Source organism: Pelmatolapia mariae, linkage group LG16_19, assembly GCF_036321145.2.
Source record: "Pelmatolapia mariae isolate MD_Pm_ZW linkage group LG16_19, Pm_UMD_F_2, whole genome shotgun sequence".
NCBI classification, from domain to species: Eukaryota; Metazoa; Chordata; class Actinopteri; order Cichliformes; family Cichlidae; genus Pelmatolapia; species Pelmatolapia mariae.
In genome coordinates, this window is record NC_086241.1 from 14,048,764 (window position 1) to 14,075,142 (window position 26,379).

Sequence of the window (26,379 nt, forward strand, 5' to 3'; positions counted from 1 at the left end):
TGTGGCAGCTTGGCACACTGGGTCCATGCAACATCACCTTCAGTGTGTATCCAAACTGTCACTGTCACTGCCTGTGACTGTTCACCACCTCTCACTCAGCCAATCTACACACACGCACACACACACACACACACACACACAGTTGCTCTCCCTTGCTGAGACACACGTCTCGTTCATAGCAAATCTTTTCACGGGATAAATAATGAGAATATATTTTCCATGGGGTGAGTTCTGTAGGAGAAATGGCTTTGCACAGTTTGCTGAAGTTAATTTTAGCTGCTGGAAATGAAGAAGAGAACCAAGGATAACTGTGCGGCTGAAGCCGAAGATGTTATCCCATTACTCATTTCTCTTTATGAATTACAAGCTAGAAAATGTCCTGTTTGTAAATATTAAAAACCCTCGCCATTTTTAACCACCATATCGTTCTGCTCTGTGACGTTCTGTGACGTTACAAATATATGAAAGAAGGCATAAGCTCGGTCATCTATGATTTGAATTGTAGAGTGAAAGCTCAAATGAGTTCCTGTGGTGGTTCATGTTTGCAGTGACAGGTACTGGCTCCGAGCTGACTTGTTATATAACATTGTGATGAGAATAAGAACAGCATGCTGCTGATTTTATATGTTGCCGCTTGTGTTAACTGGAACTGATGTGCACTTAGCATCACTGTGTTTCACGTTTGATTGTTTATTTCAAAACCCATGAGATTTAATGTTGTCTTTCAGAATGATTTTTTTGCTGTTGCTGGGTTATAATCACAGGCCAAGGTAAATGGTTTCTGGGGTACTGCCTTTGCACTGTACAGAGGTTTTTTTCCTGCATATAAAATCAGATGTTGGCACACACCAGAGAGCTTTTGACCTGACACCAAAGGAAAATGTAGTACACAGCTAGTTGGTTAGTTATGTCGAGCTTAAATGAAGAGTTCCGTGTCATTAAAGTAGCTCTCTTTTTATCTGGCCGATTTAGGTTACACTGAAGATATAACCTGGTTAGAAGCTGGTTATGTGGTAACACTCGCAGAAAAGAATGACATTCATTTTCTAGTGAAAAATACAAATGTCCTATTAAATACATATGAACATGAGTTGCCTGAAAGAGCTTTTGTTTTTGACCTTCATTATCACTGAAAAATCTTAATCTAAATGTTAGCTGTTATCAAGAAACAGATGGACTTTGTTTAATAAGGAAGCCCAAAAAGCACCAAGCACAGCTTTTACTAAGCCTGGTTTTTATTGGGCTTAGTCACAGCTTGGATATTTTCATACTTATGTGGAGTACATACACTTGCCTGTTCTGTATTTGAAATCTTTGTGAAGTTTTGTTGTGTTGTGTTTATTGCCTTAAGACATTGTAAACTACATATTTTTTATGTTATCTTCTGTAGTAAGCACCTTGAGGTTATGTGTAATGAAAGGTTCCTTGTAAATAAAATTGACATTGACATTGCTGTCTTCATTCTCCTCCTGTGTTTTCCTTTCTCCCTTCCCATTACTGTACCCACCACCTTCCTCTGCCTCTGTTTGTCCACCAGGCAGCCAAAGGGGGGGGTGTCTCTGAGGAAGATGCTGGGCTCAGAACGCAGTGTTGTCGAAGAATGGCTCTCAGAATTCAAGGTAAAGGCCCTTCTTTGCGCTACTCTCATTCATGAGTCATGACTATGAAATCTACTCCTGGAGGCTATTTTTTTCTCTCTTTTTTTTTCGAGAGGAACTGCATACTGTGTGTGTAACAGCTGTGGCGAAGAGTGTTGAGAGTAAAAACTGTGTGCATCTGTCATCTCGTTAACATTTCAGTCCTTTGTAAATTCTAATTAAATGTAGTGAATGCTAGCAAGAACTGTGGCCAGCTTAGGTCAACTCTGGCCTATCATCAGCTGTGTTTAATCAGCATAACCTCTCTGTACTACACAAAATGTACTGTACATAGTTTGTTCTTTGAACTCACAAGCAAAGTAGCTGCTTATATCTGCTTCATCATGTTTTCACATACATTTTTATTTTCCTTTTTTTTTGGATGCATGTAAATTATGGGATTATTCAGCTTTCAGTAATCAGTTAGCTTTTATATAAGAACAGTGCAAGAGTTGCTGCTCCAGCCTCATGTCCTCATGTTCTTGTAAATGCTAGTAGATACTGAAAGCAATTTCACATACTTATTGCAAAATATACACAAATGACCCCACTCAGTAAAATTTGGGTTAAGACGGTTTAGCTAATAGGCAATGCAAATGATTTTTTTTTTTTTGGGGGGGGGGGTATTGGTATTTGTAGTGTTTCAGTTTTCAGTTGAAGTAGTTAGTTGAATGTAATTAATTAATAATAAATGTTGCTTTACTGTTGGTGTGCCAAACTAGTTTAAAAAAAAAATTATGTCACTTTTCTTTCTAATTCTGTGAAGCAGGAATGGGTTCCTTTAAGCACTGTGGTTTGTACAGTGCATTAAACCGTTATGACACGGCCACAAAGTTTCTGTCACCTTAGCAATCATAAATCTGATGCAAAAGTCTGTTCAGCACATTTGCAAAACAGAAAAGTGCAAAGGTGATGACGAGCTAAAAAGAAGGAAATAATGTGCAGTACATTAAGAGGGATGGAAAAAAACAGCAGAAAACTAGAGAAAGGAGGAAAGATGAGAATAGAATGGTATGACTCATGGTGGTGCAGACCAGGCACATTGTGTTCTGCCCTCAAAATGATCATACTCTCACGCTGAGAGGCTATAGCTGCCGTCTGTCATCTGCAGACAAAACACGATCTTGACCATTTGAAGGATTTCACCCCAGGATGTTCTGAGGATGTCACACATCATCAATCTGTTAGGTTCAGAGTTATTTTATCAAAAAGCTATGGTTTCCTAAAAGTTTTCTTTTCTTACTTCACCTACCACATTGACTTCCCCAGTCGATGAGTTTGACAATCTTTTCAAGTCTTTTTTTGATGCTTCCGTTTTTAATCAAGGGACTTCTTACATGTCACAGCATGCTGACACACAGTTAAGTCACTGTGTGCTGTGAAACAATTGAATACGGGATGTAGAATTACACACAGTCTTTACTTGTTCTCTAGTTTTGTGGCTAGACGTAGAAGTTGTTTGCATCACTCAACAGTCCTCTGTGTCTCCTTGCTTTAGTCCTTACCAGAAACCCACATCCCCAGCTACGCTGGCAGCCTTCATCTAAAGAAGTCCTTGGTCCCAGCTCTCTACAGAGTCATCCAGGACCCCAACAACGAGGTAATACACGGAGGACACGCACATGCAGATGGATGGTTTTTAGCTCAAGGAAATGTGCTGCTTGTGACTCATGATGTTGTCTTTGTTGGCACTGAGCAAAAAAACTTGACACACAGCCGTGTCTGCAGGGCGTACATGCACACCACAACACACTCTGCTGTTGTGTATGATGGAAGGCACAACGGCGGTGCCGTCTGCGTTGCCTGTGAGACGGTACACTGTGTTCCCTGTATGCACACACACATGCAGTGCTTTGCCTAACAAACTAAAGCGTCCGCAGCCAAAGCTGGAAAAGACACAGTCACCGCAGTGCCCAAGCACCTCAATATCTTTTTCTTACTAAGCAGATGTTTCTTGCACCTGCACAGCTAGACCGGTGTTTTGTACTTTAAAGGGACCTAATGACACAGTTTCTAAGCAAAGGCCTGAGGTACTCAATGAGAGAGGACTTTAATTTGGCTCTAATGACACACTTGGTGCCTCCAGTTCTTTCTGGCCCCGTTTTCACCTCGATTTCACGGTCGAATTTGAGTGTCAAGCAACTAGGGATCTAACTTCCATTAGTGCTGTCAGTCTGGCTGCACAATCCCATTAATGATGACACAAGTGATTGAGGAGTGCATGCATGCCTGTGTGTGTGAGATAAAGTAGGGGAGAGTGTTATGTGTGCTTGAATTTTGCATGTTTTTTTTGTTGCTGTTGTTTTTTGTTGTCAAGCTGAGGACATGAAGGGCAAATGCCTTGCCAAGTTCATTAGTGCTTTGCCGCCTTTTTCCCCAGTCAGCCATGTACAACACACTTACACAGTCGTGCTGTGTGGGCATTCACTCACACTGACCCCTGGACTGTATAAACGCTGTGGCTCAGCTGGCCTCCCCTGAGACTACATCTGCCGAGGCTTTCGTTGTAGTGAATTATCCCCTCTGCTTCTATGCATCTCGCACTATCAACTGGAAGCAAGACGCTCCCTCCATCTGTCCATTCTGTCGTGTTACGTTCACAATGGCGTTCGTTCATGTTTTGAAACGAGAGCTATGTGAGTCCATTTCTGCAGGCTATTAAAGGCTGCTGCTGAGGATAATGGGAGGTAATAGTTTATAGCAGTTTATAGCAGTCATCCTGAATCTATTGTTCTTTAATATTAACTTAGACATACATTTCCATGAATTTAATTATCTTAAAGTGGACCTATTATGCTCATTTTTAACTCCATAGGTCTTTATATCTTATACCAGGCATTGGTGCATCCCAGCAGTTCATTCTTTCTCTGAAACGAGCTGTTTTAGCTCCTCTTCTTTTAAAGCCACCCTCCCTTGAAGCTAGCTTTTATCTTACTGGCTGTTCCTCGCAGACAGAAGGTTTGAACAGCAGGTGGAGAAGGATACTGTCTCTCATCAGCATTATACGGAGCCAGTGGAAGAAACTACCTCATTGATGAAACTTTGGCTATGCTTAATATGAGCATCCACCAGCTTAAAAATACACCCCCGTATAACAAAAATAAAGAAGACCATTTTAGATGTTCTATAAACTGTTTTTGTTTTGTGTTAACGGTATTAATGACAGCTTTTATTGGTTTTTATGATATTGGGGTTAAATATAAATGAATTCAACACTTTATATACAGAAAAATACAGTTCAGTTTCCATATTTAGTTTTGTTTACTGCCTTATTGGGAGAACCTAACAAGCATGGTGTATATTCCAGTAAGGTGTCAGACCTCGTGTTAATTTGTTAATTTGCATTTTCTTGTTTCCATCTGTGATCCAGCTCTTGGAGCCTGTGTGCCACCAGCTGTTCGAGCTGTACCGGAGCTCCGAAGACCGCTTGCGACGCTTCACCCTCCAGTTCCTGCCCGAGCTGGTGTGGGTTTATCTGCGCATCACTGCCAGCAGGGATCGCCAGAGCAATGGCTGCATCGAGGCCCTGCTTCTGGGAATCTATAACTTGGTAGTTGTTCACCTTTCTGGGTCTGGTTACAGTAGCATGACCCAACTCATACAAAAAAAAGAACTTAAACACCCTATCAAATAAGTATCATTCGCTTCTTAGTGCTGGACAATAGAGCATGCCCTTTACACTGATTATGTGCAAAAGGTGTTATAGACACACTGACTGTGAGAATTTACTTCATAAAGTATGACGTCAGGTGCAGGGACTCTGCTCTGAAACAGTCTCTGACAGTAGCAGAGCGATGGTCTTGTTACTGGCTGAGCCTTAAACGCGACCTTGTGGATAAGCAGGTCCACTATACTGTAATCAGCCGTAAAGTAACTTGAACAGAGATTTCAATTTTTTTTTTTTTAGCAGGCAATGCTAATATCTTTGTTTTGTTTCATTTGTTTAAGGCTCATTTGCAAATTGTTAAAAGTTAAATACACTTTAGCCTTAAAGGGCTTTTTTTAAAAACCGAAATGTTGAAATTCTCCCTGGATCATTAATTCAACAAATCCATGTGGTATCCCGACAGAAAAAACAAACAAGCAACGACTATTCAAATCTTCACAGTGAACGGCCAAATGTGATTTGACTGTCAAAATTCAGAATCAGGGACAGACTCATTCTGAAATATGGAGCAAGGGTGGCTGCAGTGTCCAGTTTCACACTGTTAAACCCTTCACATGATCTGTCAACTGCTTACCCTGCAAACACAACCAGTATCTTCTGTTTGCTGCTGAGCTTTTTTTTTTCCCCCCTCAGTTTTGAGTACTGCTTATTAGGTGTCCTGGTTCTAGTTTGACGACTGCTCTTACAACATCATCAGTCCATAAAGGGATATCTCTGCCAAAGCTAAAGCTTCCCCTTCACACCATGCATGAATCTGGATTGTAATAGTTTGTAGTTGTGAGAACATCAACATGTTGTCTTCCAGGTGTTCCTGTTTCACATTTTGTTTTGTGAAGATATCAAATATCAGTCTCACAGTAGTCAAAAGTTCATTGATCCAGACTTAAGGTTTCAAGTAATCCTCCTAACCCATAACCTCGTTGGCAGAAGTTAATTCGTGAGGTGTGACTAGACTGCTATAGTGTTATATGAATGAATATAGGTGTTATATTTTGAGCTTTTACAATTCTTAAGATGCATTTAAATGGATAAGAATGTGGGAAAGTGCATTTTTTTAAAATGGAAATCACGGGTGCTTTAGATCTAATACAAGTGAAACATTGTTAAGGTCGAACGTCTGTTGACTTGAAAGACGACCTACAGGGAAAACCCTGGATAATGGGACAAGCGCAGATAGATTGCATCACCAGGAAACACCCCTGGGGAAATGTGCTAAGAGCTTGAGATATCAATAGAAAGAGCTCCATGACAGCCAGCAGAGCTAAGGGTATATCCATGCATAATTCATCCCTCCGTCTATACCACTCACCACACACACGCACGCATAGGTACATACTGCTCGTGCTCATTGACATCTTGCCTGTCTTCAGCGATGACTTCTCCCTGATAAACAGCCTTGCTTTCAGCAGTCGCCGCAGATATTCAGAGATGTACTGTTAGCCAGTGAAGGGCACACCAAGGCATGAATCAACAACAAATTCAAGGAGAAGTGCAGATAAGAAAGATTGAGTCTGAAAAACCAGAAAAGCTCACCACTTTGATTAGTGTAAGGGGGATGGAGAGAGAGATAAAACTGAAACAAGAAAACCCAATTGTCTCAACTTTACTCATTCTGTTAACAGTGTCCATCATGCTCACATGTAATAGCCACTTGAGTCCTATTGAGCTGCTCATAATTGAATTTCAGGGTAAATCTGGGAAATAAGAAATTTTCACAAATGTTCTCATGTAAATGTTTATTTTTTTTCCTCTTTTTAATATATATCAGGAACACAGATAATCAGGTATTACTTGTAGAAATGGCATCATTCTCAGGGAAGCGTTAATCTTTGTGTAACCCATCGCAGTGTGAAATTGGAATTGAGTGGCGCCGGTTCTGGCAGTGACATTTAATCTGCCACACTCAATAGCGTGTACCAGCAGAGCAGACGAACGCCAGGCTTAACCGCGTGCGTGATAGGCGGTTCTACAACAGTACTGATAAATGTTTGCACCTTAACCACCACAGAGGAAAAAAAAATCACATTTACAAGCTTAATATACACTCATCAGCCTCTTCTTTAAGTACACATGTTCAGTAGCTTACAAATATCTAATCAGCCAATCACATGGCAGCGTTTGGGAATGTAGAAATGATGAAGATGACCTGCTTAAATCACATTGTTCCAGGATGTGGAACAATGTGACTTAAGTGACTCTGAATGTGACACTTTTGACGTTTATGATGTCATACGGCTGGTCTGAGTATTGCAGAAACAGCTGGGATTTTCCCACCCAACCATCTCTAGGGTTTACATGCTCAGAAAAAGAGAAACTATGCAGTGACCGGCATGTAGATTGCTTCAAAATGACATGAAAGCAACACAAACTCAAATAACCACTCATTAAAAGAAAGGTATGCAGAGAAGCATCTCTGAACATGCAACATGTTGAACATTGAAACAGATGGACTGCAACAGCAGGCGATCACACTAGGTGTCCGTTCTGTCTCTACTAAGAACGGACTGAGGCTACAATTCACCAAAACTGGACAATAGAAGACTTGAAAAAAGGCTATTCTTAGTGGTTTTCAAACTTTATTTGATATACCTAATTCTGTAGCTGATTCTTTTAAAAAAAAAAGGTTGTGGATGTCCCACAGAGCAGGCCCACCTCACAGTTTCAGAATCATTGTTTCAAATGCAAACCTGCATTCCTTCAGTAACACATCTTCTTTGTTTCTTTGGGTTTGCAGGAAATCGTGGACAAAGATGGCAACAGCAAGCTCCTTTCCTTCACTATTCCATCTCTCTCCAAACCATCGATATATCATGAGGTAAGCCTCTCTTCTTCACTGCAGCTCTGCAAGTTGCAGAAGGACTTAAATGGCTATTTAGAAGGTGGCAGCTCAACATCCCAGCACTGCAGGTCTTTTTTTCATTAACATTACCTTGAGGGGATAGCTGTCTGTATGTGTTAGTCCCTCTCTGCCAGATCTGCGTCTTTCAAAAATCTAATAAGAAAAGATTTAACAATCTATGTACATGTCGATTTCTTTGATTTTAAAATGAGAGCATTTCAACTTTCATTAATTTTGTGTTTGAGTCGCTTTTAGTCACTGTCACTGTCACATTGGCTTCGTGCAAACTCTGACCTGTCTGCTACAACAGACACAGTATTGACTGTTGCTTTGACCTGGAATTCCATTACCAAGAGGTTTTAAAGGACATACCAACTGTTTACTGGCGGCTCATAGCCAGATTTTTGAGCCTTTTTTACTGCCCATAGCAGTGAGTGACAGCCCTCAGTAGGTGCTTGTCTCTGAGTTGTGCGTGTGAGTGTTGATGAGACTTCAGTGTGTAGCATGTCTGAGGGCGATTTATTGCTGTAATTATAAGCTTGAAAGGCTCTATCCTCCATGCTGAGAGAGTGAAGAAAGCATGGAGGCTGGAGGAGAGGGAGTGTGTGTGTGTGTGTGTGTGTGTGTGTGTGTGTGTGTGTGTGTGTGTGTGTGTGTGTGTGTGTGTGTGTGTGTGTGTGTCACAACAAGCTTCCTCAGCTGTAGTACGGCTCTGCACGTCACGTGGCCTTATCCCTTGGCCTCCAGCATTAGCATACACTCCGCTCACTCGCTTTTTGTTTTTTCTCAGCGCCACTGCCTCGCCTTCTCTGCTCAGTGTCACACAAGATACCTAGGACAGAATATCAATTCAATTTAGAGGTGACTTTTGGTCTGTACACCATCAGAATAAAATGGCCTTGTGACACATCCTCACTTGGACATAGCCAAAGAGGCCACGCACTCGGTCGTTACCTCTTCCTCTTTTTATTTCAACATGAAGATTTAAGATGACTTTGTTTGTTAACCTGAATACCTTAGCTTGTCTCTGGAATGACACAGTGCTGGAGAGCGAAATACACCTTGATTATTCAGTTTATCCTCGGTGCTTATGGTAACCTAGAGATATCAGAAACGATCTGTAACACGGCAAGGATTAAAATAGGAAGTTGAAATTGTCAGCCCATATAGCAGTCACATTGCTGAGGATATAAAACAATCCTTAAGGCCACGTGACATGCTAATTCATGTTGTGTAATTGAGGTTGAAGGCTTTGGGTTTTGGTCAGCGAAACTACACAGCAGATCCACACAGCAAATCCTGCTGTCTTGTCTTATGATCAGTATGATGACAAAATCATGAATGCACAAGTGCTCTGTTTATAGAATTTTTTCCCCACAATATTGCAGGATTTTTGGTGCCCTTCAGAGTTTTTAGCTAGAGAAAATTCAAAAACAATTCTTTTTGAACGAGTTTTGTTGATTTGATCCATTTAAGTATAAGACGTATGTATTTAATGAAATGGTCAAATAAAGAGTCATTGGCTTTACCGACTGTTCAGTAGTCATGCTTTCTGTCATGATATGTATGAACTAATACATGAACAAATTTAACTCGGGTAATTTTTGTGAACACTTTATTTTTATTATACAAAAGAAAGTAAGAGTATGAAACAAAACAACAAAAATTACGACATCAGGCCATGAACAAGCTGGATTACTTTGTCTCTACAATCCCCACACTTTGTTATTGTGACATGTAAACCTAGTCTGGTTCTTCCAATTTTCTCAACACGTTTCCTCGCAAAGTCTCGTTATAGTTTTCCATTTAAACAAAGAAGAGGACCAAATTAATGAGTCAAGATCATTTACTGTCATGCTATAAAGGTAGCACAGCTGGGAAATGTTTAATGAACTGTTTTTCTTTATAGCCTTCTAGCCTGGGGTCAATGGCACTGACAGAGGGAGCGCTCTGTCAACATGACCTGATCAGAGTGGTGTACAGCGGCCTCCATCCTCAGAGAGAGACCTTCACTGCGCAGAACAGGTACTGATTTAGATTTAGATTAGATGTTTAGCTGTAGTTTATACACACTGAGATCCTTGTTTGTTCAATTGGGGGCAGTGGCAGTGGTAGAGGTCTTTCAAGGTGCAACTCGCCATACTGAATCAAACTTTGACTAATTTATTTTCATTAAAAAAATACTTTTTTTTATTGTACACCATCTATAAAAACCTTTTTAAGATGATCAGATTGTAAGCCTTGATGCTCGCCCAGTCTCCTCTGGCCAGACTTGGCAGGTCTGAAAGCTTTTTTGGCTCTAAAATACTTTATGCTGCTATGGTGATCTTTGCATAGAAATGAAGCAATAGAATGAGCAGATATACATAAATGCCCGCGACATATACAGTGGTGTGAAAAAGTGTTTGCCCCCTTCCTGATTTTTCATATGAACTACCTTTTTAAGATCATGCCACAGTATCTCAGTCGGATTCAGGTCAGGACTTTGGTTAGGCTACTCCAAAGTCTTCATTTTGTTTTTCTTAAGCCATAGAGGTGGACTTGCTAATGTGTTTTGGATCATTGTCCTGCTGCACAACCGAACAGATGGCCAGACATTCTCCTTGAGGATGTTTTCTTAGATAGCAAAATTCATGGTTCCATTTACCACAGCAAGTCTTCCAATTCCTGAGGCAGCAAAACAGCCCCAGACCATCACACTACCACTACCATGTTTCACTGTTAGTATGATGTTCCTTTCCTGAAATGCCAGATGTAATGGGACAAAAGTCTTGGGGATCATCAAGATGTTTCTTGTCAAAAGTGAGACAAGCTTTTGTCTTCTTTTTGGTCAGCAGCGGTTTTGTCCTGGATAAGAAAGAAACTGGCAAAAATGGAATCCAGTTTTGCCAGTTTCTTTCTTATTGTTGAATCGTGAACTCTGAGCTTAACTGAATCATCAGTGGACACTTGGAGTAATTTTGGTCGGGCAGGGGAAGGAAGGGGGCTAACATTTTGTCACACCACCATAGCAGATAATGTAGGGGAAGCACAGATAACACTCATCATCTTTAGTGTTTTCCAGAGCAGGGTGGCCCCCCGGTTACCATAAACACAGAGCATCATAAATATACTGAATGGTTTTCAGCAGGACCAAGCCTCTTAGCTTATCTGGAAATCCATTTGTTGAGTTGGGCATGAGATAGTGTTTATGAGAAGAAGGCTCAAAGCTCCCGAGAGGTGCCAGCTCAGTGCTACTGATGATCTAGCACCAAGCAATTTACATCCACCTTGCACACAGACTCAGTTAGGCCACTTAAATTCAAGGGCCTCCTCATTGTCCTCCCTCAATATGCACTTAAGGAAATAAAGTATGCTATATGGAAGCTGAAGGCTAATAATAACAAAGGGAGAGTTCTGTATCGATTCCATTTGAGTACCACCAACTTTTTATTCTCTCTCTCTCTTTTTTTAAAACAACTATCGAACAGTCGCCTTAAGTCCATCACAGCTTTTGTCACTAACACAGAGGGTCACGGATGAGTTGTTGTCATGGAAATTTTTTGTATTAAATAATTCACAGTTTCTGTGTTGTTGTTTGGGGTGGCTGTGGCTTAGGAGGTAGAGCAGGTCCCCTATAAAGGTTGGTGGTTCGATCCCCTGTCTGTTCCAGTCTGCGTGCCAATCATCCTTGGGCTCCAAGTTGCTCGTATGAATGTGTGTGAAAGTTGGATAGAAAGCACTTCCATTTAAGAAAATAAAAAGTGCCCATATGAATGGGTGAATGAGGCAAGTTGTATGAAAGTGCTTTGAGTGGTCAATTACAGTAGAAAAGCTATATATATAAGAACTGCTCCATTTGTCACACTTACATGTGGGCCTGATCAGCCTTTGCCATAACTTCTAGCTGGAAGAGCACTTTCCCCCACAGAACTTATGCTAGAGTTGCTTTTCAGTGACTTCATTAGTAATTTGTACATATACTACCCAAATCTCACCTGTGTGTTCTACAGCTCCACCCTCTTTAGTTTTATGCATGACTCCTAGTGATGTAAATTTTGCCATCACCGGGTAAAGTGAGGCTTTGTGTCTGACAGTTGTTTGTGTCCATGTTGCTCTACATTAAAATGGACCATCTACTCATGTGTCCTCCAGGAGAAACTATTTGTACACAACTGTCTGTGCTTGTGCCCAGAAGCTAGTATAATCCTGGCCCCTCTCTGTCAAAGCTTCTGAGTTGCGTAGGTTTGCCAAATATTTTAACAATAATCCCTTTACTGGGTGAACCCGCAGAAACAAGTATGCTATCCACTATGAGTTCAAGATGACTTAAATCTTTAGTGTCACTGATTCTGCATCATTGATAAGAAGTCTGTGGAGAGCTTAAGGGCGATTACTGCAGTATATAAGGCTATGCATCTACAAACAGCACACTGGCTGACAATGCACAAAAGTGCTTAGGCAAGCAGACTGTTTAACACTTCATAGAGTTGATAAATTGCTTGAACCACGCTGCATAATTGTTCTCAGTGAAAGTGTCATACTTTAAAGGTATGATATTGATTAAAAGTGATATTTCCTTTTTTCCCAACTTTTTTTTGACTAAGTTGATTAGACTCCATTAACAGTGTGTTTTTGGTTGCAGGTTTGAGGTGCTGTGTTTCCTCATGCTCTGCTACAACTCTGCTGTGGTCTACATGCCCCTTTCTTCCTATCAGTCAGTCTGTAGGATGAGCTCACGGTAAGAAAAACAAAAACGCGTGTATCTTCTTTTGTTTTGCCTTTTCTCCACCCAAGTGATAACCAGCCTCTGCAATGACACATTTTTGTATTACCTGCTTTCCAGAAATTAGGATTAAAACACCTCATAGGCCGTGTAACCATATCTCAGTACAGACTGCCGTCTTTGCAGGAGGATTTGATAAATGCAATTTTATTAGAAATGAGTTGAACTGACTGTGCTTTTGGCCAATCAAAAACCTTACTGCTGGATACCTGTCTCCATCTGTCTATTTTGGAAACACTGAGACACCCTAAGGAGAAAGGATCAATGTGGAATTTACAATATGACGCGGATGATTATTCCACCGCAGCATGTAGACGATTCAGGATATGAATCGCTGCCTACTGTGACCGAGCAGACAGACAACGCCTGAAGCAAGCTCAGTCTAGTCTAGACAGATGGCAAACTGTGACTGTGAAGACTTCAGAGCACGAGAACAGCACTCACTCTTTCAGTTTAGCCTCACAGTAAAGACGTGAGCGCCCTGCTGGCTGACCTTGCCTAACCTTCTATGAGTCTCAAGAAGTTAAGATTTTGTTCCCCTCGCTCAGTGTTTGATGTGTTTCCTCAGGAAGTGTCTGATGTTTCCTTTAGTTGTTCTTCCCATTTAGCCTCATCTTATCTGATGTGTGCTTTCCGCAGAGGCTAAAGGGATGTTGTTTAACCAGTAAAAATCTCTATTCACAGGTTGTGTGTATGCGGCTTCCCGCGGCAGCAGCAGAAGCTTTGGAGGGAACCTTGCAACCGAGTGCTGTTGGACCCTGAGTTCATGGTGCAGATGCTGACTGCAGTGTATCATGCCATGTACGTGTCTTTAAAGCAGGAAAAGTGTTTCGGTTTTTGCTTATTTAATTATATCATGTTTCTTTGGCAGTTCCACGGCTGCAGAAACAAGTTTCATGCATCATCACTTGTTATATATGCAATATACACATGCTGTTGTTATAAAGGAACATTATCACTTATTTTCAGCTCTATTTTTTGTTTTGAGCTGGCTTTAAAGCTTTTTAGCTACCCGCTACAGCCAGAATCGGTTTTGGTTGACTTTCATGAAGGATCAATGCATCAGGTCCAGTTTGGGGTCCAGTTTCTTGCCCAAAGGCATTTCTTTATGCTGACTAGAGGAGTCTGGGATCAAACTACTAACCCTCTGACTAGTAAACAAACCCATATGTCTGTTCCCATATGACCTTTTCCAACAAAAAACACTCGACTTCTGATTAGTAGCTGACCCGATCTACCTCCTGAGCTGCAACCACCTTCCTGCTCTGAGAGCAGTCTGAAGCTGCACAGGCCAGAGCGAATGGTGTAAATGAAGCTGAAAAGAGATTCTGTATTTATTGTGGCTGTAGCCAGCTGCTCGTTGTGGGCAACACAACATAATGTTGTTTTTGCCACTGGAACATTGCTAATGAGGGTCTTCTTGATTCTAGTTTGCCATGAGCTGCTGCAGAAATTCTCCTCACAGCATATGCTAGTGCTCCACCAAGGGCAGAAGCTACCCACTGTAGAGAGCGATTACATCGGCAGCGCATTGTGGAAGCAGGTGATTTCATCCCCTACGAGGACAGTCATTGCAAAGCTGATTATAGCTCCTGATGACAGCAAGTCCTCAGATATGGATATCCTGATATGATGGTGACTGGAATCACTACTGTTGCAGTAGTGGTGTAGCAGAGAGGTTGGGAGAGGATGAGCATGCATTCTGCCTCATCACCTCCATGAGGATACAGAGCAGAAATCAGGAGGTTGGAGCAGGCGATGCACAAAAAAAAAAAAAAAATGGCTGTGTGTGAGTGTGATTTTAGATGACAGAAAATAATAGCCTTTTTAGTAATCCCTACCATAGGTCACCTCAGTGCTCACTCACGTGAAGGCCAGATGAACATGAATCCAAGCTTCACACTTGGCACTAGCTGAGGACAGTCTGGGATTTAGGTTAATATGGCCGCTAATGCCGAGAGAGGAAGCAAAATGCGCTGGGATATCAGAACATCACAAACAGAAACAGCGTTCACTTGTGCTGTTCAGATTGGAAATTTATTCTAGAGTAATTTTCAGCCTCGTGAACATCAGAGTGTCCGTTTTACCTGCCCATTCATCCCATTTCTTTTGATCTTAAGACTAAAAGGAAGCCCAGAACATTTGTCCCTGCTCGCATGATTGTTGCATTTGCAGGACCACATCAAAGAGTTCAGCCATTCACTTCCTGGTGTTTTTGCAATTTTAATTTATTATTTCCATAGTACTGTTTTTTTTTATGGTCATCAGTCCAGGTAGTATCTTGTAGTATCTTGCTCTGCAAAGATAAGATTCAGTATTTATTGGACATTTTCTGTTCTAAGTTAAATACATGTTTATCAGTCTTTGCTGATTTTCAGTTTGAATTTGATAATATGTTTCCATATCCCTGCATTTACACAATTTTACACAAATTAGCAGCCATTAATGTGCCAGTATTCTATTTAGTAACTGTGAAAACCATTTATGTGTAGAACAGGGCGATATAAGATTTTTTCATATCACGATATGTTTTTTTCATTTCAGGCGATAACGATATATATCACGATATAAACCAAATAACTATATTTGTAAGATTTAAATGTGCCGTTGCTCACAAGTAAAATGTGAAATAATCAGCAGCTTGTTTTGATTTAAATATTTATTTCCCATAATAAGTTCAACAGGGTAGATGTACTTAAGGAACATGAGACTTTTTCAGATAAATAGGCAAATATTGCAAACTACACAAAAGGCACAAAGCATTTAAGTTTCAAAATAGAACAAACAAAACAGACTACTAAATTGTCAATTCCACTTAGAAACAAAATATTAATTCTAAAAATACAGAAGAACAGACAAACTTTTGTCAATATCAAATAAACTGAGAACTAAAAGGAAATTCTCAATCTCTCCTTGTTGTATAGCTTAGCTTTTCAAACAGTTTTAAAATAAAGATGCTAAGTGAACATCTTTATTTATATATATATATATATATATATATATATATATATATATATATATATATATATATACACACACACACATATATAAATAAATAAACTTTAGTCTGACAAAAGCCAAATGACGAATTAGCGCTTTCACTCAGAGATTGAGCATGCACCAGTTTATTGTATTTCCAGACTTGCTTTCGGCACAATTTACAGTGCGCTACTCTGTTTTTTGTCAGACTTGAAATAGCCGAAATACCCTCACACTACGGAACTTCTATGGCCCTTCCGTTCGACAAGCTCTCCGGAATTGGAACCATCATCTGTTTTCTCTTCGGTAACCTTCGCTCACGCTCTCGGTTGATTTTTCTCTAGTCGGCACACTCATTTCCTCCATTACCCGGGCGGCACGGCGGCTAGCTGCTTCCCAAATACACATGTGCGGCTTGGCACTTGTGCTGTACGTAACAAGTCACGTGACGTGACGCTGCGGCTGTGATTGGTTCGGCTCTGCACTACTTAATTTGGATTGGCTGTTCTTTTTTTTTTTCTTTTTTTTTTTAAGAGAGCAAGAGAGATGAGGTCTATCGCAATAGTTAAATTTTTCTATCGAGAAAAAGTTATTTCGCAATACATATCGTTATCGTTCTATCGCCCAGCTCTATTTATGTGTGACATAAAGTTTGTTTTTCTAAATGCTTTATATTTTAATTCACTGCGAGGAAAAAAATTCAGCCTATTTTCTCGCATTTCAACAGCACGACAGAGAGTGTAATCCCTCTGTTTAGATACGTGCCCAAGTTATCCACCACACCCTCGCTGTAGCTGCAGGCATTACTAAATAACTAATAATAGATTAGAGGATGTGATTCAGACGTCAAGGCAACTTGTGAGACATTCCAGTTTACTCAGATAGGCTCGCAGCATGACGTTGTTAAATGCCGCGTGTGTGTGTGTGTGTGTGTCTTTTGTTGTGATTTGCAGATACAATGGAGAGTGGGAGATGGGGCGAGAAGCTCTGGAGGACATTGTGTACCGAGCCCAGCTGGAGCTTTACTCCCAGCCTCTCCTGGTAAGACCTGCAGCACAGCGGTACACTCCCACCTGTCTATAATTAAATCCCGAGACAAAATAAAAACCATGAAGTAAAATAATGGCTTTGATCTGCCTTTTTTTTTTTTTACTTAAATCACCTCTGTTTGTCCTCAAATTCGAACCATAACCAGGCTTTAAATCTTGTTATACCTCCTGGCTTTGCTCCTTTAATTGTTTATTGATCTGCACCTGTGCATGTGTCGACTTCAGCTGGGGAACGCCATGAAAAACTCGCTGCCGGAAAGCGCTCCCGACGCACCGCGGGGCCGCAAGGTGCTGCAGGTGGAGGTGACGCCCACCATCAGCCGTATATCAATCTCGGCCATCACCACCGCCTCTATACGACGCCACCGCTGGAAGAGAGAGGGTGAGACTTAAAATCTGCCATCTTGGCTGCAGCACACAGGAACGCGAGCCAGGCCGCAGTGCAGGAAGTAAATCTGGACGCAGAGTAGATTACTTTTTTTTTCGCCCTTTCATCAACCTCATGAATTATCCGTAGCACTTGAGGATAGTTTGAAGAAGAAAGTTAAGCAAGTGCATGGTTCTGATTTAAGCTGTAATCTTACAGGTTATTACTTTTTTCCCTGATCTATAAAAGCCCGCAAGAAGGAGCTATTTGGTGAGAAAATGACTTCTCTGGTGTTTTTTTTTCCCCCTTTCCAGTGAGAAGAAAACCCGTTTCCTCTGTACTTCAGTTACACCATTAGCATCATCTAAATGGTGTTTCATGTCAGTTATTGTATGCAACTGTGGTCATATAGTCTGTGTTTGCAGTGTTTGTGCCACTCACTGCTCCTTATTGCTCTTTTTTTCGTTTCCTTTTCTCTGTTTTTGCTTGTCCTGTCTATTACGTGCTTTGTTTCACTGGTTAAGATGAAGAGAAAAATGGTGCCTGTAGTTTCTGCTGTCTCCATTTTACCAAGTATTTATGGGGTAGTTCCTATTTTTTCCATATCTTGTGATCTACCCGTGAATTTTAGAGACAGTAGTTAGGCCTGCTCTGGCTATGATGAGGCCCGAATTGATTGAAGCTTGCTGCTACTAAAGCGACACATTTCCTCATCTGTGTTGTTGACTCCCAGATTGTTTTGACTACTCAACCGATGCAGAGTTGAGCCTCACCGTCAATCCTAGCCTCGCCCAGCACCAACACCGCCACCGCACCCACTGGGATCCCACGGCTAAAGAAGAAAGAGGAGGGCGGCAACACAGCCACCACAGCAGCAGCAGCAGCATCATTCCCCCCATCACTCTCGAGGGTAGGGGACGGGGGCGGACGCTCAGAGCAGGGCGGGTCTCAGGAGGAGGTGCCCCCTTCGATCTGTATCATCCCAACCCTCCTCCTACTACCCCTTCTCGGCTTGAGGCGGTTAACTCTGCCCTTTCCATTGTGGCTGCCTCTTCACTTCCCCAGAGTATACTAACTCATCCAGTCTTATAAGACCCTCAGCCAACAACCCCTCTAATGCAAAACCTTTGCTATGTTTTTGCCTCATTTAAGAGTGGAAGAGTCGCCTATTCTGGGTTTGAAGGAAGTGTGGTTGGCTAGTGGCCGTTCTGCATGGGCCTGTCGTCATGTCATGTTCTCTCTTTCTTCCCCTCATCATGCCTTCAACGTTAAACTGCCACCCTTGTCACTCACTGAGCATGTTTAGTGTCCAGCTTAACCTTCTACTCTGCGCTTTCCAAACTCTCCCTGTTTGATAATTGGGTTTATTGATTTATATTTTCTACAGCTTTGACAGGGAATATACATCAGTTTTACAAAACGGGCTCAGAGTATCCGGCATCTTCTTTCTGAACTCGCCCCTTGAGGTGTTTGATAGCATTAGGTTTTGGGTCTGTGAGGCCAGCAGCACCCATCTGCTGCTACCACCCTTCCCTGCAGAAAGAGAACCTCCGATTTGTTTGTGGTGTTTTCTTTTTTTTAATTAGTCCAGCAGCTTTACTCTGTCCTAAGTTTGTGTTCCGTTATGTTGCATTTCTTTTCCCCAGCTCAGTGAGTGAAAACAAGCCCTGCATGCATACGCTACAGCAAGCTTCAGTGATTTCTGCTCAAACAAGAAATGTCGGATCTTTTAGCTTATCAGAAAAAAAGGCCAAGTTATAAATTGAATGCCGTCAGTCCACTAATTCGAGCAGGGATTGTAGGCCCATTTTGCATCCTTTAAATGTGTGTCCATTTCCATTCATAAACGTTTTGAAATCTTGAAACGTCAGACGCATTTCCTGGCTTGTGGTCAGTGTATGTCTGAGTGCCATCTCGTCTTCTTCCAGTGAGCTTTCACTGAACGCTGCTGTGAAAGAATCCTTTATCATGATTTTGTTAGATAGAAATCTGCCACATATTAAAGAGAAACATGGGATGATTTCAAAAGCCGTCAGTGTCACTTACAGTTAGTTGAGATTCTCTTGCAGGAAGTCAAAACCTGTTTGTTTGCCTCTCCATTGCATTGAAATTGAAAGTTGCTCGTGCCTTTGCATGTTTAAACTTCTTATAGCATATTCTTTGCACTGCAACCATTTTTCTTTTTTGTTTTGAGTTCCTTAGAGGAAATTATTCATTCAGCTCGGGTCACTTCAAAGTAAAAGTATAAAATGTGCTATTTTAGTATTGCTAAATCTGAGGTGGGAGCAGTTTTAAAAACTCTGAATTGATGATGTAAGGTTTTTAAAAGAGCCTGACTGATGCAGGAGCTTTAGTTTTTTTCAAAACTTTGTGGTTTTAAAAACAATCTGAAAATGAATTTAAATATCAGTCTTTATTAGAAATCTTGAATGTCTGTCCTCTTTAGTTCTAAAGCGATCCTATCTCATACGTTCTGCATTGTAACCAGAACATATGAGAATGAGCTGCTGAAGATCATCAAAGACTCTTAGGAAGAATTCCTTATGTGTATTTATTGATATGTATGGACTCTGATGAATATTGACTGCAGCAGTGTATATTTGAAAAAGGACCTGTTTTCCTATCATAAACAAACATGCAGGTATGTAAAAACAGTTACCCATAATGCTTTCTACTGGACAAACCTTCCATTAGTGACGATCATTATATAGTTAAAGTTTACTTCTTTTGTATGTTGGTTTATATTTTACATAATACAAACTCTGATGCTTATGTGCAGTGAGCTTAACTTCTGCAGATGAAATTCGCCTACAGATTGAAAAGTGCTGTTTTAGCTTGTAACACCAAATTTCTGTTATGCAAAGCACAAAGTTCATCCTCATTAATAATGTGACCAACGATTTAACTTTTAAACATAAACAAAGCATTGAACTTTACAGGGAAAATATGGATAGTTTGTATGCTAAGTAGCACTTCCTCCCTTTATTTTTGTTTTGAATTGCAAAGCTAACACTGACCCTCTCAGCTATATTGTGGGTTATGTGTATTTTTTTTCTGCAGAAGCAATGATTTTTGCAGGTCTACTTTAAAATGCTGCTCCTCAGAATGACCTTGAACGCACCATGAAGAGTTTTTAAAATGCTCCCCACTTAAAAACTGAAATACAAAATATGTTATTTCATTAATTTCAGGCTAAATTTCACAGCGCATTGAAATGACTGGGAACCGGCAGCAAGTATATAAATCTGTTGCATGAGCAGACATAAGCAAAGTGTAGTCAAAATGCTAAAACATGTAAAAACCACTGGCTGCAGCCTTGTTGGTAAAGATCACCAATACCACTCTTCATTTGGGGGACTGGTTTGGCCTGTGGTGGTTTGCAGACTGGCTCATTTAGCCTTGCAGGCTGTCAGCTCTAACAGGAAGGCTATTGATCTGGCGAGGTGTACGGACTCGGATCAGCGCTTTCCACAGATTGGCAGGCACATCTCAGCCGGCCAACCACGTGACCGCTGGGCCAGTGCTGCAGGAGAGACGAGGGATGGGGCAGGAGAGCATGTGTCTTCTCCTCATGTTATCTGCATGTCAGTCCAGACCTTTTTCTTCTCAGTTTTCTGCATTCCTTTTTCTGGTGCTGTCTGTGGTTTCCCTGTCATCCGGGTCTGCTTGTCCCAACGATGCATGACAGAGAGAGACAGCTGATCATCTCTCTTCTTTTAACAGCCTTTACCCTGCATACTGTATGTCAATAACTTGCTTTTTTTCTAACACTTTATCATCTTTTTTCCTTTTCAGCTTTCAAAGTGAGGATACAAATGGATTAAAAATGTTTTAATCTTTACGTCTTTATCCAAATATCGTGCCTATTAGGCTATAGATTATTGATGATTGCATATTGTGATAAAACAAACTCAGCTCTTTGAGCCAGGGTATTGAACTCTCACTTTGCCCAAACAAACAGCTGGTCAGATTTCAGTCAATCTGTGTTACATCAGAGGATCAGAGCTCAGGGTCATTATGCAGTCTATTGAACTGAACCTCTGTTTGGTGCTTAATGACTGAGATAATGAAGAGGCACGGTCTGTCGAGCGTAAAGTGTTGCACTCTTAGAAGGGGAACTAATTAAGTCTGCTAATTTATTTTGGAGTATTTCTAATCATCTAATCATAGTCATTATTAGTGCTAAAATTTTTACAAGCCATTTGACAACACTGTAAATAAGAATTAGAAGACACGGCTTTGTGTTAACGAGCCAGACCAGCAACTTCTGCGACATGTGGACAAGATTATAGATTATGAAACTTTGCAGTTAGAAGTGTTTGGAAGGTTTTATAAAATGAGAGTAAAAGTTTTGCTCAGTCAAGTCATACTCAGCTCAGCATTTTGTGATTTCACTCACATTTCTGTTTGCTTTTGTTTTGCTTTCTTCTGTCTATGTTCATTCATCGTCACATTCAGATGCTGATGGCATGAGTGGCGGGGAGGACTCCTTCAATATCAACGACCCAGACGAGGGTTTCTCCTCTGGGGCGTCGAACAGCAGCCAGCCCAGCGGCACCAAGCTTGGCGGCAGCGTGGGGCCCAGGGGTGGCAGCCTGAACAGCAGCACGAGCAGCATCAAGAAAGCCATTACTGCACGACTGTCTCGGGACAAGGAGCGAGAGCGGGAGAAGGAGCGGGAGACAGACAAACAGGCGGAGTTGTCTGCGGATCTTCAGGCCGCCACGAGGAGGCATCAACAGAGGCAGCAGTCGCCTCCAGCGAGCATCAACTTGGACGCCATCCAGCTGAGCCCCATAAAGAAGCACCTGAGCTTCCCCGCGGGCCCCATGCTAGTGAGGACTGGCAGCACCTCCTCCAGCAAGTCCTTTGACTGCACGAATTTCAACCTGAACGGAGGCGATGGCGAGGAACACGAGGAGGCAGGAGGCTCTGAGAGGGAAGGGCTTCTAGCTGGGGGTTCTCACCGGCACTCCACCATCAGTTTGCAGGAGGAACACCTGCTCAGGCCGGAGGAGGCTCAGGCCCTGCTGTCTCCTGGAGCACCTCTTACCAAGCAGTCACGCTCCCCCAGCTTCAACATGCAGATCATATCACAGGTCTAACGTCCAGTGCAGGGAATGGCGCGCACACTCACACACACGAATACCTACATAACACACAGATTCATGCAGTTTCTCTCCGCGACTCTCTACAGCTCGACTATGACGTCTTTCTACCTGTACATCTGTCTGTGTGTGTCTGTGTGTGTAAGAAATTGAAACACATTTGAGATCTCCAGAGCTGTGTTTCCACCCCGTTAAACATCCATTAAAATTTGTAATTGAGACCTGCTGTCGTCGTGGGTGGATGAAGTCACTGACAGCACAACAACGTGAAAAGTAGTGAATCGTGACCGGCTGCTCCTGCTGTAACTACGGTCGAGTGTAAGAGTCCAGCGTGTCACTGCGTCCTCCTCTCTGCCAAGCTGAGCATTCCACATAGAAACTCTCCTCAAAGGGAGGCTGTGATGAGAGGAGATCTGCAAGGATTTCAGGCTAGCTGTAGGTCATCCGTGACATTTCAGATTATTTCGTTTTCCAGACTGAATCAGTCAAAAATGAATCAGCAATAACACTTACCGTCGCTCATTTGGAGAAGAGTGGGGGATTCGGTTGGTCTGTCTCTTCATTCCTTCTCCTTCATTCCCGGGGCTCACGTGCAATCGTTCTTGCTGATTATCTTCCTCGTTAATTGCTGTTTTTTGGGTTTTTTGTTTTAATTCGACATAGAGTTTTATGAATAACAGATCTTTAAATGTTTTAAATCAGAGTCCAAAGAAGGGTTTTCTTTTGTGTGTGTGTGTGTGTGTGTGACAGTAGTTTGTCAGGCCCAAGTGATTCTTTAGGGTTAAGGCCATGACCTTTATTTTGTCACAGAAACAATTCTCATTTAATCTGTAAAATCTAACAAATAGGATTGTTGTAAAACCAAACTGGAAGGGTGGCGAGGCTTTGTCCTTCCCCGAGATTTTAAATGGTTAAATCTAGAGAAATAAATACTGTGCAGCTACAGGAAGACTTTTGTCTTGCGGTTTGGTTTAAAATCTGAATCTCGATGAATAACTGCATTGGACCGTGCACACTTTTGCTGACTGTATGTTAAATTTGCGGTTCAAACCGCTCAATGGATCCTTCCGTCTAAGAGCACTCGTTAGTGCGCGTGTCGGTCTGTGTTAAAGCTTGTGTGTTGGCGTCATGTCTGAGCCGGTGAAGTGCTGCCCTCTGGAGGTGTATACCAGTCACTGCTGACCGCCTGTTTTTGTGCTCTGATTGGATGCTTATAAAACATTTTGTTCTACCTCATTGTGTGTTCACCTGCCACTCAGACACGTGTCTCCCAATCAGAATGCAGAATGGTTCAAAATCAAACTGATGACCAATTGGGAGGATTGCAAATGGTTTCACACTGCAGCTGTGACGACACTGTAAAGATTTGCGCGCGTTCGTGTGACAAGTGTGGCTGAATATCCTGGCCTTGCATTTCAGTTGAGTACCATCATGTGCAGTTTTTACCTGCAAAACAAAAACCATCAGGCTTTTCTTTTTCTTTTTCCTGTCATATATCAATCAGTCTCATTTGGGTTATTATTTTAAGTCCCTAAAATGCCCCGCTTTGATTTTTATTTTTTTATTTTTATTTTTTGGAAGTGCAATTTCAATCACATACATGGAGTTCGATCTCTGCTGTGAAACGGCTGCATCTGCGCGCAGTGCTCGCTAGCCTTCTGTAGTACCCCCTGTCCGGGCTGAGGGATTTGAGCACGGCGTGCTTGTCTGCATGTTTAGTGCCCTGCGAAGCGCCGGCTGTTTCATTGGCATGAAATGCCCGGTGAGCCAAACCCGAGTTTTGTCCTCGTCTTTGCCAGATGTGCCGATACGCATCCTCTCCTTAAGGACTTTCGGTTTCCCCTCCTTTGGATGTCTTAAATTTAAAAATGCCTTTTTTTTTCTCCTGTCTGCTGTTATTATTTTAAAAAAAAAAATGTAAAAAAGGGATCTCTAGACACATGGTTCAACGTGCCCTTAGATGCAGCTTCACCTTTATTTGCCATTTTTAAAAAAAATCATCACTTAGTGTAGCTGTTCACATATAAAAGCAGTATATGAAGCGTCTGTGTACTGTAGTAGTCAGCGGTTTTACTGCATTTCCATGTTTTGCTCAAGTGCTTGTTTAAAAAGAGAATGAATGATTAATATATATACATATGGATATATATATATATTTATAAAAGTCAGTTCAGTGTGCAGTGAAAATCCCACACGCTCATGCTCCTGTGCTCGAAACCCTCACAGCTGCTGCTCCTGGTCCTGAGTGAGTCCTGTGTGTGCTTTAGCCTTACACATTTCAGGCCAAAAAGCCTCAGTAGTCAGCTCTTTGGCCTCACATCCTCTTCCTCCTCCTCCTTCTCCTGAACTGGACTGGACTGTGGAGCATGAAGAAGAGAGGAGAGTAGCTACAGTTCACACTCTCACCTGGTCCACTGTCTGCTGTCATTGTGCTGTGTGGCTCTCGGCGAGCCGTGTTTTCCCATTTACTGTATTTTGCTGTGAGTCGAGTGGCACCTTTTGGCTGTTGTTTTTTTTTTTTTTTAAACTGTTAACGTGTTCTTGTCATTCACACGACTCCCCCTCACCTGAGGGGTACCAGCAGCCACTTTGGTGCTGCACGCTGCCACAGAGTGACAAATGTCCGAGAGTGTGTGTGTGGGAGTGTGTGCGTACGCAGTGTTATTTGCATGTGATCAGGGTGGGAAATGAACGTTAAAGTTTGACTGTGGCTGGAAATTTTAGCTGCCATAGATAAGCTTATAAATCCTTAAAAGTCTATTTGCATTTCAATAAAGGAAAAAATATATTTTATTTAAATAAAGTTCATTTCCTGTCCTGCATGTGACAACTGTGGGCTTTGTTTTCATACAGTAGAATGCACTTTAATCCATCCACCTCTCTCAAGATAGTAATCGAAATGACATCCATTTATGTGCAAATACACTCAATGCAGGGTTTTAGTCTTTTAAAGTAGTACTTGTGAGATGTCACATCCAACACAATGCTATTTTTTTGTTAAAGTCAAAGGGTACAGCTATTTATTATATTTTTTTCTTTTTAAAACCAAAAAAAAATATATAGAGATATATATAAAATGGGGTCTGGAAGGTCTCAGGAGATTATCAGAAAGCCACATTTAAAAAAAAAAAAAAATGGCAGCACTAAAATTTCTGTTCTTGACATCAGAATTGATTCTATGCAACATTTCCCCCACCCTCTCCTTTTTATTTTTTTTATTTTGGTGGACGGGCTTTCGCCGATCCTCGTCGGGTGGGAGGGCCCACATGCATTTAAGATGATTTTTAAAGGTGCAAGACCTCAACAGTGTCGCCATTCAAAGATTCTGTTTATACACCCTGCCGTGGTGCTACAGAGCAAACGACCTCTCTTACATGGGTGAATTAAGAGGACCATCCATTTGTCATCCGACCGCCCTCGCAGAGAGAAAGCCACACCTGGACTCTGAGTGCATGTTGAGCCCTTCTGTCAGTTTGCTGCTCTGTGGCTCAAAGACGCCAGTCGGTGTATTAAATAGATTAGCGATTATGAATGCTTCAAGGGAAGCTGCTGGATGATGTGATTACACTGTACTAATGATGTTATATAAATGGAGAAAGACTTATTTTAAATCTTGTAAATAAATGTACAAAGGTGAAGCAAGATGAATATAAAAAAATGAACATAAGCCTGAAATGTAGAGAGAAATTAATGTATATTGTTGAATAAATATTGTGCTGTAAGGGATCTGACTGTGTGTGAGAGTACTTTAGTACACTCATCATTACACATCACGTGACTACTTCCAGTTTTAGTACCCAGTTTGGTTTCACTATATAACTGCAAAAGTCTCAAGTCACCTGTCATTTCTTTACATTTCATTTATATGAGCCAGACTTTATTATACGTGGAGGTTTTTTAAGTGGTCTTGAGCAAGAGAAGTCTTTATTTAAATTTAAAAGACTATCCTTTATTATAATATCTGTATA

General features: G+C 41.4%; 1 protein-coding gene across 4 annotated transcripts in view; it reads left to right on the plus strand.

Annotated features, from left to right (window-relative positions):
* LOC134644188 (hyccin 2-like) overlaps window positions 1–26,131 on the plus strand; it is a 48,179-nt gene extending 22,048 nt beyond the window's left edge. The window contains exons 3-14 of one of the 4 annotated variants that reach the window (XM_063496962.1): window positions 1,538–1,619; window positions 3,136–3,237; window positions 5,008–5,187; window positions 8,039–8,119; window positions 10,053–10,168; window positions 12,768–12,863; window positions 13,593–13,709; window positions 16,841–16,928; window positions 17,162–17,318; window positions 17,553–17,573; window positions 18,037–18,213; window positions 21,762–26,131. In XM_063496962.1, the coding sequence (XP_063353032.1) occupies window positions 1,569–1,619; window positions 3,136–3,237; window positions 5,008–5,187; window positions 8,039–8,119; window positions 10,053–10,168; window positions 12,768–12,863; window positions 13,593–13,709; window positions 16,841–16,928; window positions 17,162–17,318; window positions 17,553–17,573; window positions 18,037–18,213; window positions 21,762–22,408 (1,833 nt within the window). In that variant the 5' untranslated portion in view covers window positions 1,538–1,568 and the 3' untranslated portion in view covers window positions 22,409–26,131. The remainder of the gene's footprint in view (window positions 1–1,537; window positions 1,620–3,135; window positions 3,238–5,007; window positions 5,188–8,038; window positions 8,120–10,052; window positions 10,169–12,767; window positions 12,864–13,592; window positions 13,710–16,840; window positions 16,929–17,161; window positions 17,319–17,552; window positions 17,574–18,036; window positions 18,214–21,761) is intronic. The other 3 variants (XM_063496964.1, XM_063496963.1, XM_063496965.1) reach the window with 3 other exon arrangements.
* Window positions 26,132–26,379: the final 248 nt, after the last annotated feature.